Genomic DNA, 18059 nt, shown 5'->3' on the forward strand with positions numbered 1-18059 from the left:
GGCAGTTCGAACACTGAAAATGTAATTTGTGGTTCGCATTGTTTCTATCACCTGTTTAGTGCCTTTCTGGCCCAACTAGAACGTAAGCCAGGACGCCTGTCGGGCTCATTCACACCTGATTCCCAGGCACTGAGGTCAGAGCCTGAAGCTAGTAAGTACCCTACAAATCTAGTCTTTGAATGAAGGACCTTACTCTTCCTCAGCCGGAGACTGAAGAACACGAGGTCTCAAGTCCTCTGAGCTACACCCGCAGCTCAGCGCTGACCACATGCTCCCAACACTGGGCGCGGGGTGGATGCACATCCACACGGGAGAAAACCTTCCTGGGCGAAGGGACTCGTCGCACAATGCAAAGGGAAAACCACAAGCCCTCGCCCCTCTGTCTTCTTTCCCCCTGGAGCCCCGCCCCACGGCCAATCACTGCGCACTTCGCCCTCGCGCCACACGGCGGCGTCTCGCGAGGGCGCGGCGGCCGGTGGTACAGTCCGTCCTCCCCGCGCCCCCCGGACAGTGGGTCCTTCCAGTCGTAGAAAAGCATTGTGGGAGAAGCCTGAGGCCTTTCTTGTTTCTGCGCCGGGTTACCGGGGAGCTGCTCTCCGTCTTCCGGAATGGCGGGGACCTCGGCGTGCACGGTTTCTTGGCCCCTAACGCGCCCGGGCGCCGGGCAGGGGCGCTCGGTCGCCCTGAGGGTGGTGAGACGCCTTTCGCAGCCGGGCCGGCCCCGAGGATCCCGTGCCCTGAGTCCGTGGAGGGCGGAGGGCGGAGGGCAGCGGCCTGGCCTCGGCCACGTTGCCCGTGGACCGTAGGAGGCTCCGAAGCGGCTCCCAGGCTGCGTACCCACGCCAGGAAATGGGAAATGGATGGGTTTGAGTGCATTTGATTTTATTGGTCATCGACTGAGTGTCAGGGAGATACTCATATAAGCAGGGAATTTTTTCGTGTGAAAGAGAAAGGCCTCACGGCATCACAGTTAAGATCAAGTCAGCGTAGGAGTAAACTGCCGTTTAAGGTTTAGATCTTGATAATTGTTTCAAGACGCAGAACTCGGCGAGAGTGTCCTCAACTTTGCAGGTGAGTTTGCATGTTAGTGCAAGAAAAACCAGTTGCCTCGCAGCTTGAAAGTTTTAACCACGTAAAATATTTTAAATTGCAGTTCTCGTTACCTAGTTTGGGGTTTGAATTGTAAAGGAAAATCTACAGCTGGAATTAATCCCTTTCCAGCTCTAACCCACAGAACAGTTCATTATGGGGTCAGCAACTTTGTGCCATAGATAGAGCAATCCTTATGCGCTTTTCTTGTAGCCTTTGTGTTGCCCGTTCACTTTTGGAAACTAGTGAATGTGGTGTCAAAAAAGGCATAAACTAAACACTTTGCAGCTCTTTCCTGCCCTTGAGTTTGGTATTTTTGGTGTAGGAGCTGCATAAGTAACAGTTGATGCTTTTACATTAGTTTACACCTGTGCTCTTGAGTTTGCCAACATGAGGTGTGTGTAGTTTTTCTTAACGGTTTTTAAATTTTGTGCAGGTGAAAGCTGGATGCTTGAAGCAAAGACTGCTGCCAGCTGAACACTGAGAGCACAAAGGTGACCTAAGGTAGGGTGATGCTACCTTGTAGTTCTGTCCTAAAGCAGTTACTCCTAATGCAAATTTTATCTTTCTAGATTGGGGTTCCTTTTCTCGTCGGTGTTAACTTAATTAGTATTAGTACTGCAACATCTGTAGTCAACAAGGTGAAGTTAACAGCAAATAGCGTGGCCTGTTCCTAGCTTATTTTTGAAATTTTAAGATAACGTGTTTCTGTGTGTAGTATCTAAATTTCAAACACTTAGCCAAATCTCTGGTATGTTGTATGTGGACATTTAAAGCTGAGTCCAGACCTGCATAACTTAATGCAATTCAGAGGAGTATGAATTGTTTAATTAAGCGATGATACAGGTGAATATTTGCTTGTCAAATTGAATATTTTGTTTTTCAGGATGTCCTTGATGAAGAATTCAAAAACATAGGAAATCTTGACAAGAGTTGCTTGGATCATTTAAAACTCCCAGGAGCCTGAGGGGTACTAAAATTACTGCTTTTGGACAGTCTATAAAAACACACTTAAAACAGTAGGGCGACAAATAAATATTGTGCTTCGTGGAGGCTTGTGTATTAAGTAATTAAGTACCGGCAAATAGCATTCTTCACTGAAAGATCAAAGGGAAAGGAGGGAGGGTTTCTCCTTCCTCCCCCAGCAACTTCAAAATGGTTAAATCTCAGTAGTTAAGATTAGTATTCAGTGCAACCAGTTAAGAATAGCCTTGTGAGATAGAAGTTTATGCTACACCCAAGGAGAAATAAGTGCTTTCTTTCAGTGCCTTCTGCATGATGAACTGAACTAGACTAGCTGGTTTCTAGGTCACAGGTGTTTTACATTGTCACTGCATTTTTATTTTTACTAGATGGCAGTCAGCACATCCTCTGCCTTCACTTTTCAGGAAAGAACAAATAGTCTGAGCATTCAAAAAATTTATTGAACTTTTCATTAATGTACTAGGAAGTGGGAACACAAGGGTGAGCAAAACAGTTCCTCCCTCTGGAAGCTCAGAGTTGAATGGCAGAAATGTCATCGCAAATATAAAACTTACTTTGTGAGACAAGTCCCATGCATGAGTTGACTAAGACAGAAACCTGAGAAAGCGGTTGAGCCTAAAGGTAGGTGTCATTTTTGCAAGGCAAAGTTGGGGATGGCATGTGCAGAGGCCTTGGGCTAGAAAAGGTCCAGATTTGTGATAGTTGTAGTTACTTTCCCTCTGAAGTGTCCTGATTTATAAATGAGTGTTTAATGAGGCTTGAAGGTGGCTGTTAGCTGAGCCCCGAGTATAACAAAACGAGCCTAAATAACAGGTAAGAGACCAGATCATTTACGGCTTTGTTTACCGCAAGGGGAAACCTAGGGTAGTTAATACCCGTCTGAGAAAGGCTGTGCTGGACCAGCTGGAGAGTACTGCAGTTGCCTAGGCCAGAGACAACCACCATGGCCCGGGGTGGTAAAATCTGTGGAGATTAGGTGTAGAGGGCAAAGCTCACAGGACTTGGTAATAGGGGAGGTGTCTATAACGACTGGTAGGTGTGTAGTCTTGCACTTTCACAAGCATAATGGTCCTAAATCCTGCTAGAGAGCAGCATTTTAAACTAGTTGAATTGGGATTGCCTTTGAGACATCTTTTAAGTGGCCTTCTGGCAGAACACTGGTCTATAGACTAAGCTATAGGAATACTTTAAGGCTACGGGCATAAACGAGATCCACCTAGAGGGAGAGGACTGAGCTTTTGAGTGAGAAATTGGCGAGGTAGAATAGCATCTTACTGAAGAGCAGTAAAGGATGGTCAGAAATGTAGAAAACAATGGAATACTGCACTAAAAATGTTGCAAGGCAGCCCAAAAGTTACCCTTGGGATTTGGTACACAAAGCAGTTTTAGTGACGTCTGTAGTGGAGCAGTGGGGGAGAGTCTTGGTTTAAAGTCAGGATTAGGAGATGGGTTGAGGACACAGGCTACAGATAACCCTTTCAAGAAACTTGAAGAGAGAAAGATAACTGGGGAGGGATTTGTGGTTGTGAAAGTTAGTTGGCTTTTTTTTTTGGTGGGAGAGTTAACAGTTTAAAACGAAGTCACAAGGGTCTAGCTGAGAGGAGTAAGTTGATAGGGATAAGGCTGAAGGAGATTGGGCTCCAAAGCACAGGTGCAGGGACAGACTAGTGTTGGTGGCAGCTCTGGAGAAATTTGTGGGAGGGAGGTGGTGAAATGTCCTGCATGAGTATTTCTATTTTCCCCGTGATAGTCACCCTCAAATGAATTAGTCTTTGGGGGAATTAGGTAGCTAGGCAGGATGGAGGGACCATTTGTGGTTGAGGGTCGTGAATTTATAAGCTGAGGTCAACTGAAATCCACGCAGTCTGTTTTCTGAAAACACAAGGACAGTAGAAATTAAAAGCAACACTTAAAAGCTTTTTACATTTGTAAATAACCAGTGGAACTTAATACCACAAAATACAGTATTACAAAGAACATATTTATATGAAATAAAAACCATCTGCAGTCTGAAAGTGATGTGTCAGTCTTCATACATCTGTGCACAGGCTGAGAGCCACCTCGAGTTGGGAAGGACCTTTTCATCCACTTGGTGTGCTATTGCACAGCTAGGCAGCTGCACACCAGGGTTCCAGAGCTTTGATTGGAAGCATCTGGTCTTGGTCGTGGACACAAGATACTTGGAGTTTCCAGGAAGGAAAATAGGGCATCAAGTGAATGAGTTTTCACAAGACTATTCCAGTTACCAAAAAAAAAAGGGCCCTTAAGCACAAATAATGCTGTTAAACCTTCAAAAGACGCAAAAGGTTTGATTTTTTTTTTTTTTCGAAGAAACACTTGCAGGTCCAAGATACTTGAATAATTACAATTCACAGTTTGAAAGTACAGGTGGCACACCCCCTTCCACCCCCAATCCCAGGCCCCTCTTCCCGGGCATTGTCAAGTCTCTATCTTGAGGCGTGAAGCTTGGACAGTTTTGACTGTTTTTGCCGTGTGTTTTCCAGCTAGATTGCTTGTAGATGTCTGAGATTTTTCTTCAATCAGGCTATCTTTAGATCCATTTCTTCTCTAGGAAAAAATAATATTCAAAAGATAAGATTCAGAGAAGAGAACAGTGAAATCAGTTTTATTAATACATCAGAAATCAAGACCTCAAATCACAAAATTTAAACTTCACAATATCAAAAGCAGTTCAATACTCGTTATAACATGAAGACTTTAAATCTTTAACGTTAAATCATAGTAACATGCATAATATGCTTTATGTATGAAAATTAGTCCTCGGGGAGCCTGGGTGGCTCAGTCGGTAAGGATCGGCCTTCAGCTTGGGTCATGATCCCAGGGTCCTGGGATTGAACCCCGCACCGGGCTCCCTGCTCAGCAGGAAGCCTGCTCTCCCTCTCCCTCTCCCTCTCCCACTCCCCCTGCTTGTGTTCCCTCTCTCACTGTCTCTGTCAAATAAATAAATAAAATCTTTAAAAAAAAAAAGTCAAGCATGCCAATTAAGTGTCATTTTTCTGTGTAGTTATTCCTAAACTAAGCTCCAAGGTTGAATCAGGATCATTTTAGAGTGAGAAATCTGTTGGAAGATTTAATCATAAGGACCCTGTAGTGTGTCAGCGCAGGGGGATGGAAAGCTAATACAGGAGTTGGAAAAGGAGCAGGGAGGTTACCTAAAACAAGCCACTACCTTGTAAATTAGTCTACCATTAACCCTGTCCCCTCTGCCTGCTATCTTAAGGAAATAAAGTGAATCAGAGTCCCTCATCCATCCCACTTTTACCAGCCTTCTGCATGGTGAGGTGAGATGAGGTGAGGTGGAGGCAGGCCAAGCCACTACCAGACCTCTGGCACCCTGGCAGAACTAGGACATGCAGCTTTGCTGCTTCCCTGTGTCACTCAAGTCCTTTCTTCCCATGGCAGCCAGATCAATGGGTTCTTTTTGGCACTTAGAATAAAATCCAGACTACTACTGTGGTGTGTAAAGCCCTGTGTTATCGGCCCCAACCCCCACCAGGCCAAGACCACACAGGGCTTTCAGCTCAACAAACACTCAGGCCCTTTACAGACTGTTTTCTCCCACGCTCTTCCCTCTGCACATGGGTGGCTCGTCCCCTGCAAGGTTTCAGCTTTACACTTCGGTTTCTGAGATGGCTTTCTTTGACCACTCGTCTCTGTAAGGTGAGGTCACCTGTTGATTTGCTAACTCAGCCCTTTGTTTCTTTGTAATGGTTACTAATTTTTTTAATTTTCCCTGTTTTATGTGTTAGATGTCTAGGCCAGGAGTCAGCAAACATTTTTCTGTGAAGGGCCAGACTGTGGACTACATCTGGTGGTTGTTACATGTTGCCCCCCCCCCCCCCGCCCTTTAAAAGAGCCCTTTAAAAATGGAAAAGCCATTATCAGCTCCTGGGCTGTACAAAAACAGGCAGACCAGATTTAGCCTGTAGACTAGTCTGTTGACTACCCAACGAGTGCCTGTCACTCTACATCTCATTAGATGTTTGTTGAATTCAAAGTCAAAGGTGTCACAGAGACAAGCTTAGAATCAGTGCCACTGGTAAGAAGATGCACGGGAGTTGTTCTTGTACAGAGCAAAGTGAGAGCTATTCTCTCAATGTGCCTAAGTTGGAGATTCCTAAGTGATGGTGATTAGGGAGTCTAGAGTAGTTGGAAAAGCAAAACTACGATAAGATTCTTATTTGTACTGAGTCCAACTTCAAAAAGTTCTGAAAAATAATGCTTATTTATCCTCATAGTAACCTTAACAGGGTTACTACCTACATTGTACAAAAATTAAAGTTTAGAAGTTAAACGGTTTGTCCAAAGTCACACAAGTGCTATGTGGAGACAAGGAGACAAAAATGCAGGTCAATCTGAACGCAAAGCCTAAACTAATCTTGAATATAAATTTTTTAAAACTATTGACTTGAAACAAATTGTTTGGGCAACCTGTTAGCTCTCCCAGATCTATCTAATCAAAAATGAGGCAGACTTTGGTGGAAGTTGGGATCAACTACCTTGATCTCCATTCTGGACTGAGGCATTCACTCCCCCAGCTGCTGGAAGTGGTGGCTGCCCTACATCTCAAAAACAGCCCTTCCCCAGAAACTCCCCCAGGGCACCCCTTATCAAGTGACTTGCTCCATGGTGAATTTGAGTGTGTAAAGGCCCAAGAGCTTTGTGTCCAGGTGGGAGGGATTGGATGGACCATCTCAGCTCTAGAGCTCCCTGTGGAATTAGCTGATGCTTTATTGGGAGTACACCACACACTTCCACTCTTGCCTTTCACTTCCCAAGTGTTGATCCTAAGAGTGTTTTCTAATAAACTTCCTCCTTGTAAACCTCAATCTCAGAATCTCTTCCCAGGGAGCCTAAGTTAAATCAGCATAGGCTTCTCTGTCCCTACTCAAGTCAATGACAAAAATGTATCAGGAGAAACAAAGGGCAGCATATGACAAGTAACGCTGGAGTCCGTTTTCTTAAGTTGTCCATAAACTCCCTGAATTTACATACAAAACTATGTATGTGCTTACATGCATTTTTATGGGACAGAAACAGCAGTTATAACTGCTTTCCACAGGGATCCAGGATCTAAAAACTGAAAACCACACACTGCGAACAGTGGGCTGACATTGATCCATTATAAACATCAACTTTGTTCTTAGAGTGAAGGTTTAACCAGATATAAATCCATCCAATGATCTTACACAACCTACTATTTCCTCTTATTTACCATGAGAGATGGTGTTAAACACCTTGCTGCAATATGTTTGTGACAGTGCTCTCCTGATATATCTAATTCAGCTGAGTATTAAATTGATTTTGTTAAGGCAGCTAGATGCTCTACTATGTCCTTGAATTCCCTTTTAACCACATTTTTTTAAACATTTCCAGAACAAAAGTAATTCTCTTTGATGGAGAAGACAGAAATAAAATAGGACTTGAGTAATTCTGTCTGCCATTAGTTAACAATAGAACATCTGCCCTGCTGTGAGTCTATCACTTTCTCCTTGCTTCTCTGGCTCAAAAAATATCTAAAAGAATTTTTTTTTTTAATTAGTGAAACCATTGTTTCTTCATTCTGGTTCCAAACAATCTTATCATCTCTGTTATCCTTGGCTTTGCTCCAAGCATCAGATCACTTGAGACCTTGCACTAGCTCTAGCTCTCACTTCTAACATAACTCTACCCACGTTGTGCCTTGCCTTGATCATGTAACCCTCCTTCCTTCTTCCACACTCTGTATACCTTCTTTTAAAATTACAGAATCTCAGAGTGAAGTTAGAGATTCATTGCTCTATTTCCCCCAAAAGACCTTTCAGAAAAGTACTTCTGAAAAATTGTCATCAGTACCAACACCTTAAAACTTCATTACCAACCTGATGAACCGTGGAGCCACCAGAACCCTGAGCATCTGAAGAACGGGTCACAGGAAGTGGAGGTACCAGATCCGTTTTTGAACTGCAGAGAATTTGTTTTAGAATTAAGGATTGAAACAGTACCTAGAATCACAGCTTGCGCTGGAAGAGGATTACAGGATAGAAAGCATGTTTTATATACCTTCATATTCCTTACAGTGCCTATACAGTGCTTTACACAGAGAGGTGTTTAATAAATGTTTTTGAATTAAGTTGAGCAGGTTAGGTAACTTGTTCAAAATCACAAGAAATACATAGGAGAACCAAGAATAAAACAGGTGTGGTTCCCATGTGCTTTTGTTACTGTGACATGTATAAATGGCTTTTTGATTTGTGTCCAGAGAAGCATTTATTGGCCATTTATTCTTTTTCTATAAACCTATGAGGCTATAAATAGCCAGGCTCTACATTTTACAAACGAAACAAAAAATAAACAAAACCTGGCCTATACCTCTCTCTGCTGGGTTAGTCTATCTCCAAATTTATTGTTAGTCTATCTCCCAATTTAAAATTTTGAGCCTTAATTCAGAGTTCAATGATTAACATTCCTACCCAGCAATACCAAGTACATGATGCATAATTATTTCGTTAGCATATTCATTTAAAATATAGCACCTATTGTGACCATAGTGTGAGATATGGTCACTTTCCTCAAAAGAAAAACTAAATACAAAGAAATGACTGCAACACATATTTGCTGTAGTAAAAGAAAATGTCCTCAGATCAGAAAGAAACTTATGCCACTTCTCTCAAATAAGGATGCATTATTCATAACAGAATAGTTCATACATCTTCTTCTTCTAAAAGTTTCAGTGCAGGGGCACCTGGGTGGCTCAGTCGGTTAAGTGTCTGCTTTGGCTCAGGGCAGGATCCAAGGGTCCTGGATCAAGCCCCACTTCGGGCTCCCTGCTCACTGGGAAGCCTGCTTCTCCCTCTCCCTCTGCCATATGCCCCGACTTGTGCTCTCTGGCATGCTCTCTCTCTCTCTATCCCTGTCAAATGAATAAATAAAAATCTTAAAAATAAATAAAAGTTTCAGTACATAGCTTGGAGGTGTCATGATTTAGCCTAAGTATAGTCTAGCTCTGTGCCATCCAATACGGTTACCATTGCCATACAGGGCTATTTAAATTTAAATTAATTAAAAATAATAATATTAAATTTTCAGTTTCTTTGTCACACTAGCCACCTTTCAAATAATAGCCACAGATACAGAACATTTCCATCATTGCAGAAAATCCCATTATACTGTGCTGTTCTGGACCTGGAACCATGTAGGGGATGATGTACTCAAGCTTGCCTACTTACTTCACCTCCGAGAGAACAGATCGCTCTCCATCTGAACACTGGGACCGGCGATACTGGCGGTAACTTCGCGGCGAATGGGAATGCCTGATGCGGATTGGGTCACCTTGAGTCCTGAACAAGCAACCAAAAATGTGGAAACAAACCAGAAGTCAGAACAGGATAATTTGGAATTTTCCGTTAAGGTGGAAACCACAGAAGAATAAGACTTCAAGAGTTTAAAAAGAACTTGGTTCCTCTGAGCCTGTAAAGCCTAAGTGGCTTAAATTTCACAAGCTAACAACAGAACACTTCTCCTTTGACCAAACATGAAAATGACACTCTAGTATTTGTATGTATGTGGGGGTATATATATATATTCTCTAAATGAAAAAATTTTTAATGAAACTATTCCCAGTTGAATTTTTTCCAAAAGTGTGTAAAAAAAAACCCTACAATACAGACAAAATGGCATTCCTACCAGAAAAAGTTGGTCCTTGTCCTAACTACTAATTAGCCCATCATTAAGAATTCAATCTTTGGCCCAAAGATAAGGAGAGGTAGGAATGGGAGTTGGGGAGAGTGTGTACAAACCTGCTGTTTGACCAGAGTGGGAAGCGAGCAGGGGTTACAGAGGGACATAAAGCAATGAAGTAGAATCCCACTTTCTCTTAACTAATTATAGCAGGACAGAAAACAGAGTAAATAGATCGTCTTACGCTGCATCCTATACTGAACGATGATTAGGGAGTCCTGTTATGCTTCCATGAAGCATGTTCCATGTGCTAGTTCTATGACAGGGATTGCATTGGGCTTATATGACAGGATTTGTGGCCAACATAATTCTCTGGGCATTAAAGTAATGAATAAGAAGAAACATTGTTACCAATCAGTGAATATCTCAAAAAAGGAATTTTTATTTTAAAACTGACATTAATCATCAAAAGCCCCCTTGTAGCTACCACATACAAACAGGCAGTTAACAGGAGATGACAGTGACTGTAGGACAGAGTAACAGCTTTAACACACCCTTTTCTACCTCTTTCCCTAAAGTTGCAATTTTAGTTGAAACTCAAAAACAAATTAAAGCACTTCATGGAACACCAATGAAGAGTAAGAATGGATTATTTACTAATAAGTATTAGTAAAACTTTTGTGAAAAGATTTTCAAAGACATACGCACTCTATTTTAGTATATGGAATCTCTTTTAATTGTTCTTCAGACAATCCAGAAGGATCCACAAGTTCCTTTCTAGAAGGGAATGTGCAAGAAAATTAAAGTTATGATGCTGATATGAATACTAATACCTTTCACAATCGGCAGATGGGTTTTCCCTTCCTAATCGTGTCCCAAAACACAATGTTAGTAAAACTAAGAGAAACATAAGCCAGGAACAAAGATTAAAAAACTAGAATGTATTCAAGCAAAAACAGGGGGGAAAAAAAAAACCCTTTTCTGTAGCTCTTTTTTTCCAGTTTTTCTATATCCAGAATGTAGAGGACTCTCCACCCGTTATCTCCCTACAAAAAATCGGCTTCTCTCCCCTGTAGTAGGCATCTTTTTTCCTTCTGAATCTGTTTTCCTTGGTATTTACTTGTAAACTATTGGCCAGTCTGAGGCCCATTTACAGGTAAGGCTAACTGGTCTAAAGGGAGGACTACCTGTAGAGGGGCTGCTGGCCTGAGAAGGCACCACCATGGGAGGGCAGTGTTCCACACAATGATAGCAAAGTAGACCATGGGACAGGCTTCAGCCAGAGGCTGCCTCTTGGTGACCAGTGGTCTTCCTCGTAAATGCCTTAACACTACACGGGTTTTGGAACAATAATAAGAGAAAAAGCAGTACTTACTGAATATGCTTCCATAACTCTTCTTTTGCTTGGATATCAGGGCTCCTCCTATGAAGAGAAAACACAAGACTCACATCTACAAACCTGTTTCATCTAACAATCTCACAGCTAACTTTAGCAGAGCAACATTCCTAGTTTTCAGACCTTGAAGTTCTTACTTGCCAGCTGGGACCAGACAAGAAAAGACTGGGCAGGGAAAGCCAATGTGGAATAGTATAGAGACACCGGATAATTTATCTGCTAGCACTACTGAAGAAAATCACAGAACAACCAGCCACAACCAGGCAGGTTTTATGTGACGAATAGAGCTTAGAAGTTTAGGAGCAAATCCACACACCCTCCAGTGGTGATTTTACAATGAAGAGGATTCAGGGCTTCTGTTTCTGGTCCTTCTGGCTATTTCTAAGTAAAGGCAAAGAACTCATCCTGATTCTATTAATACGAATGATTCCCAACATGATCTATGATTACCTACTAGAAGCAGCAACCACAGGGAAAAGGAAATGGTGGGACAGCTCAGACCTGGCAGACTGTGCTAGTGACCCATCTTTCATATTACATCTGACACTGTGTTTCTGGGTCAAAGCATGGGCCCAGAAATGCTGGAACCTGTGTGTGACTCGTACTGTCACCCTCTATATGCCCTTCTCCATCCCCATCTACATACCCCACAAATCTCTTCTCTGAAAGCTACTCGAGTAGAAATTATACCACTACTTTTAGTTTCCTAGAATGAGAAATTGGAAGTCAGCATTCCTGTGTTCACCCTCCCAGTAATAGCAATGAATACTAGAAATCTATTATCACTGCAATTGTTGCACAGAACGACGTTTTTTCCTAGTGAGAAAATGATAAGCTTTCATTCATCCTTTCAACAGAACCAAGGCCTAATAAAGGCCCCAAAGAAAGGACCCAAACCCTAACAATTAAAAGGCCTGGAGGTTTGCAAAGCCACTGCAATACTCTGTCCTGTGGAATTTTACATTCATAATCTGTATGAACATTCTGGGCTCGATATCACTTTCTACAGATGATATTACCATTGTTTTCATTTTTCTCAGTTAATGAGGCACCACTGAGGCATTCTGGTAGGGCTTTCTGAGTCCACAGAATACAATAAGCTACTTTCTAGCAATTAAATTGACTAAGTGGTCTTTTTTTTTTCCTTTGTGGGGGAAAAAAAACCTGTAAAGGTCTTTTAATCAATGCAAAAGGAATCAAAACACAGAAGATAAGGGGAGAGGATGAAGCCTTGGTCTCAAACATATAAAAGGTGATTATTGTTAAATGTTGATGTTGTTATATAATAAAATTATACGCTTAAAAAAATCTTAAGAAATGCTTCTTTGGGGCTCCTGGGTGCCTCAGACAGCTGGGCATCTGCCTTCAGCTCAGATCATGATTCCAGGGTCCTGGGATCGGTTCCCACATCGGGCTCCCCGCTCCACGGAAGCCTGCTTCTCCCTCTTCCACTCCCCCTGCTTGTGTTCCCTCTCTCGCTGTGTCTCTCTCTGTCAAATAACTAAATAAAATCTTTAAAAAAAAAAAGGGATATTTTAAAAAAAGAAAGAAAGAAAGAAAGAAATGCTTCTTTGGAAGGATTTTCTGTAAGAAATCTGCCTTTCCTACATTTGGCTGGTGTGATTCACTAGACAATATGTTAACCCACTAAGTGATACTGTCAGAGAAGATGCTAAGATGCTAAGAAGATGCTAAAAAGCACTAAGCTATTCATTCCATTCCCAGAGGAAAGATGGTTCTGTTTTAACTATACACCAGCGTCTGATTCTCACAGAAGGTCACCCAACAGTCTACAGTATTACATCATATCTAGGTTGGGAGGCCGTTCTATTGATAATCATTCTTATCTCTGAAAGATGTGATAGTGTGGCTATCTTTGAGTTGACCTGGGTTCCTCAACCTCAGCACTACTGACATTTGGTGTCAGATAATTCTTTGCTATTGAGCGCTGTCCTGTGCATCGTAGGATGATTAGTAGCACCTACGCTCTCTACCCACCATGCTACTAATACCTCCCCAGGGTGACAAGCAAAAATTGTGTCCAGACACTGGCAAATGTCTCATGGAGGGCGGAACTGCCCCAGATCGGAAATGACTGGTCAAAGGTATGACCTGAAAGTAAAGTGGCTATGGTCGGGGGGAGGGGCTATGAGGCCAGGTCACTGCAGAGATCCATTATGTGGATGCTGAAACAGTGTTGGAAAGAATGACAGCGAGGCAGGAACCAAATCTTAAAAGAAAGAGGGAAGAAACCCAGGGCGCAGTTGATGAGCTACAGTAAAGTGGTGTAATTCTGATGGTATGAGATTCAAAACTGAGTGCTTTGAGGAAGAGGACAGAGAGAATGAGAAAAAGCAATGAGGGGGCCCCCCCTGACCACCACCCCAGGCTAGTGATGAGAGATGGTGAATGTGAACAATATACAAAAAACTTGGTAATACTGGATATTTCTGAGTGTTGGAATTGCAGGTAACCTTATTTTCTTATTTATACTTAACTTACCTTTTCTGATTTATTTTTAGCCAAGAGAATTTCTAACCTTAGTTATTAGAAAAAAAAAAAAAAACCATAGATGTATTTTCATGTTTTAAAAAATTAGTATTGTTGCAATTCCACAGGCTATGCCTTTCAGTCCCATCTTGTAAGAATTAGCAGAAATGTTATCTTAACCCAAATGGGAACATTAGTCTGTCCAGCCATAAATAAAGATCCTAAAAGATTCAGAAGTTTAGCCTATGTGTTTCAGTTCTATAGCATCTATAATAGTCATACGTTTAAGGAAACTGAGTTCTGAAATGGCCAGTGGTCTCAAGCAGCTTTAGGGCAGGGAGAAGTTCCAAAGCTAAAGAAATAAAAAAAACCCTAATTTTCTCCAATTCCTAGACCACCTGTGATTTAACAGATGTAAACACAGGCAACATGCTAATGAGGAATGTATTATTTTTAGGCTTACATCTGCATACATTTAATCAATAATTTAGGATGAATTCAGGATCTGCAGCTCAACATCATTTTGTAGATTTAGAAAGCTGTGGGATTCCGACAACCATTTTTCTTAATTAAAAGGCCCTTAATTGTGCAGATGTTTAACTTGAACTCTCCAAATAAGTTCCTAAGGAAATGTTCTATTTCTATAAAAAATGCACATTAAGTCCAATATTAGTCCAGTATTTCTCAAAAAAAAAAACATCCCTCATCCACACTTTATACTAATAGTCCAATTTAAATATTCATTTTTAAGAGAAATTTGTTTGATGAGGTATCATTTAGAATCATCATCTTCCTTTCTTCCAAAACCCTAAAATAAGAATACTACTTCATAAATCTACAAAGGGTATATTAAAAAAAAAAAAAGGTTTATTTATTTTAGAGAAAGAGCACACAAGTGGTGGGAGGGGTAGAGGGAGAGAATCTTTCAGGCAGACTCCCCACTGAGTGTGGAGCCTCATGTGGGGCTCAATCCCATGACCCATGAGATCACGACCTGAGCTGAAACCAAGAGTCAGACACTTAACCAACTGAGCCATCCAGGCAACTGCACAAAGGGTTTAAACCCCATCAATGCGTGGTCTTCTATATCCCCCTAACCTTCCAATTATATTAGCTAGAAAACATTATATATTATACTATAGTGTACAATATATTATATTTTGTATACTATATTATACTAAAAAATATAATAAATGTGGTAGCATTTGGCTTACTATTTTTATGATTTTACTACTGAACACTGCTTTAAAAGGAAATTTAGAGTTGAAAATATGTTACTAAGAATACTCTAAGTTTATAAAACATCTTTATTTTAAAAATTCAAAGCCCTTGACAAATATGTTCCTCATCATATTCCTAAGCAGTCAGAACAGATATGATTAAGAGATAGCTTAATCTTCCCCTCCTTCCCTTTTTCCTCCCTTCCCATGTCAGAATTAAAGAAGGATTAGGAAGCCACAGAGCCCAGCAACCTAGCTGCTGAAGATTATTCAGGAGTCACTTCCAAAACCTACATGCTCAATCTATAAGGCATCAGACTTCTGTTTGGTGTTTAACTGGCAACATCACTTCATCCTGACAATCTCATTCTGGCATCATCATTTTTCAATAAAAATAGTGAGTCATTATCACCACCAGAGGGAGCCTGAGCCTTCTCACCCACACAAGTGGAACCTGTGAGAACTATTGTTTTGGCTTCAATGCCTCTTCCAAATATCCCAATAAGTAAAGGTTTACTCATAGAGAAAAGAAGTTTCATCAAAGTTTTCTAATGATAAGTAAACAAGAATGTCACAGCAATGCAGCTGCAAAATGTACTAGAAAGAACTGTACTTCTCAATGACTTCCTAGATGAGATCCAATCTCATTATAGTTTAACGTGTTTTAGGAGAGAGGGGTTTTGTATTTCATACTATTGTATGTCTCTGGTATTTATAATAAATACAGCTTTTTAGCTTTTCACTGGGAATTTAAAAAAAATAAAATGAATGAAGCGTGTGTGAATGATGTATCATAGCATTCTAAACCCCCAGTGGATACACCTCCGTATGACAATTTCTTACTAGACAGTGCAGTAGGAATTCAAGAATATGGGAGTAATTGAGAGGTAAGTGGTTTACTGTGTATCTGAAATGCCAAATATAAGTATATGTGAAGAACAATTTTAATTACTTTCTCAGATGCTGCTCTAGCCATGTTTCCATTTTTTAAAAAAGCAGTAGTGGCTCCTAAATTTGCATAGAACCAAATTCTAATCTTCATGTGAGTTGGCCCCACCCTACTCTCTTTATATCTCCCTTCCTCCTCATCTCAAGGAAAAAAAAAAATCAATACCTCACAGATTAACCAAGATCTGGAGAATTTAGTAACTGCAATTGCAAGTATGATGTCACAGGTACCTGAATTCAAGTATGACCTGAATTTTCAGCAAAATTCTGTGAGAATGGTATTATCTGTTGGTAGAGATGACACTGGGAGTTCATGGAGATTAGGCAGTAAACTAACACCGGGGAGGCCCAGAGTGTCAACAGAGGTCTGACAACAGCACCCAGCAGACAACTTCCTTAGTTGTCAACAAACCTCAGATTTGTAATGTCATAGCTGAAATAAGAGGGGCCCAGTGTGTCCAAATAAGGTATTCCATCATCGTGCAGAGTTTTAACAGTTTTATCTAGTTGCCTACTTGACATTTCCATTTGACTGCCCACTTGGTTTCTCAAACCTAACAAAACAAAAAAATCTTGATACTCTCTCCCCACACATCTCCAGCTCATCTCACCCAACCTCAGTAAAACCTCATGACTACGCACTCCATCCAACAGCCCCAAAGTGAAAATTCATCCAAAATACCTCTAACACTCCAATCCATCACCACTACTTCCAAAATGTCTTTCCATTCACTTCTCTTCATTTCTACCACCACCATCTTCTGAGCTAAAACCATCTCTCACACTAGTCCACCACAGAAGTTTCCCAATGGGTCTTCCTGTTGGGAAGGTCTTCTTTCTCAATCTGCTTTTTACCAAGGAGGCAGAGCAACTTCTGAAGGAACTTCTTCAAATAGATTTTTTTCCCTTCACTTGTCATTTTTTTAACTGCACTTTGGCCCTATCAGCTATATTGTTAATCAAACAAGTTCAGTTACAAAGTCACCCCAAATATTTGCTAAATCTTTTCTTTTTTTAAAGATTTTATTTATTTATTCATGAGAGACAGAGGAGGAGAGAGAGAGATGGGGGCAGAGAGAGAGAGAGAGAAGCAGAGGGAGAAGCAGGCTCCCAAGGAGCAGGGAGCCCCATGCGGGACTCGATCCCAGGACCCTGGGATCATGACCTGAGCCGAAGGCAGACGCTTAAACCATCTGAGCCACCCAGGCGCCCTTTGCTAAATCTTTTTTATGTTTGCTTTAAAACTAAATTCCAGAACATCAAACTCTTAATGGGGCTCTCTCATACAACTGCATTTTTTTGAGATAATCCTCTACCTGATCTGCTATTTTTATCATGTAGTTAAGATTAAAAGTAAAGTTTAAATAAGATTTTAAGTTTAAAGTATCATTATTTCCTGATTCCAACTGATCTAATAAAAGCAATACCCAATTTAAAGGTATTTCTCTACCAGGGCACCTGGGTGGCTTAGTCAGTTAAGCGTGTAACTCTTGATCTTAGCTCAGGTCTTGATCTTAAGGTCATGAGCTCGAGAGAAAAAAAATATTTCTCCACCTTAAAAGAGTATTCCTGAACTTCTGCTTGTGATCACAATTCAGTAAGTGGTATCAAATGAACCCTTCCCTCCTCAAGATCCATAAAACAAAATATACCAAGCAACTGTTTTTCAGACACTGGGCAACAGACAAAATAAGCCCGTGATAGTGAAGCACAAGGCAAGCCCACCCTCTCACCCCCCCAACCCCCCCACTCCCTCCACCACCCCCCTTCAGTGTTCTGCCTGGGGGTAACTTCCCAATGCAGTAAAGGGAAAGTGGAGCTCAAGCAGCTACAGTCTCATGGGGCTAGGGAGGCAGAGATCAGAATGTAAGGCTATCGATAAGGATGGAATTTACAGTGCAGAATAAAATATAAAAGGGGACTCCAGAAGTCTGTATGGGGTTTTCCTTAAGGTTGGCTGAGTATATTCACTGCACATAATCTCTACATAAGCACGGTAAGACTATGTGAGTTCTAACAGAGGGCAGCTGCTGCAAGGCTTAGAGCTGAATGGAGACACCAGAGAGTGGGAAGTGGTAGGAGACAGATTTCCAATGCAGTCACTGTGGAGAAGCCATGCTGAGCACAGTGTACATTCAATTAAGACACCAGAAAGGCCAGGCTTTAGGAATAAGGACCAAGCCTAAAGTAAAAAAACACCTCCTAAGCTAATGACCAAGTCTAAAAAGTCCCACCCTATCAAAGCATAAAAC

The 18059-nt window shown here is 41.3% G+C and overlaps 1 protein-coding gene, 1 non-coding gene and 1 pseudogene across 3 annotated transcripts in view; 2 read left to right on the top strand and 1 right to left on the bottom strand.

The window, feature by feature from the left end:
- Positions 1–268: 268 nt before the first annotated feature.
- Positions 269–4088, top strand: LOC114208681 (uncharacterized; annotated as a pseudogene). The gene is made up of 4 exons (XR_015768150.1): positions 269–627; positions 807–1071; positions 1526–1593; positions 1976–4088. The product of XR_015768150.1 is annotated as an uncharacterized LOC114208681 (transcript).
- LOC114208768 (small nucleolar RNA SNORA13) lies at positions 1301–1434 on the top strand. The gene has a single exon (XR_003609133.1). It is a non-coding gene; the product is annotated as a small nucleolar RNA SNORA13 (small nucleolar RNA).
- EPB41L4A (erythrocyte membrane protein band 4.1 like 4A) overlaps positions 2501–18059 on the bottom strand; it is a 242192-nt gene continuing 226633 nt past the window's right edge. The window contains exons 20-24 of the mRNA XM_028102759.2: positions 11129–11176; positions 10462–10530; positions 9303–9413; positions 7956–8037; positions 2501–4641 (exon numbers count right to left, since the gene is read on the bottom strand). Coding sequence (XP_027958560.1) covers positions 4513–4641; positions 7956–8037; positions 9303–9413; positions 10462–10530; positions 11129–11176 — 439 coding nt within the window. The 3' untranslated portion in view covers positions 2501–4512. The remainder of the gene's footprint in view (positions 4642–7955; positions 8038–9302; positions 9414–10461; positions 10531–11128; positions 11177–18059) is intronic.

Source organism: Eumetopias jubatus, unplaced genomic scaffold, assembly GCF_037043125.1.
Source record: "Eumetopias jubatus isolate StellerSeaLion01/CBP00866 unplaced genomic scaffold, mEumJub1_p1.0 scaffold_5, whole genome shotgun sequence".
Taxonomy (NCBI): Eukaryota; Metazoa; Chordata; class Mammalia; order Carnivora; family Otariidae; genus Eumetopias; species Eumetopias jubatus.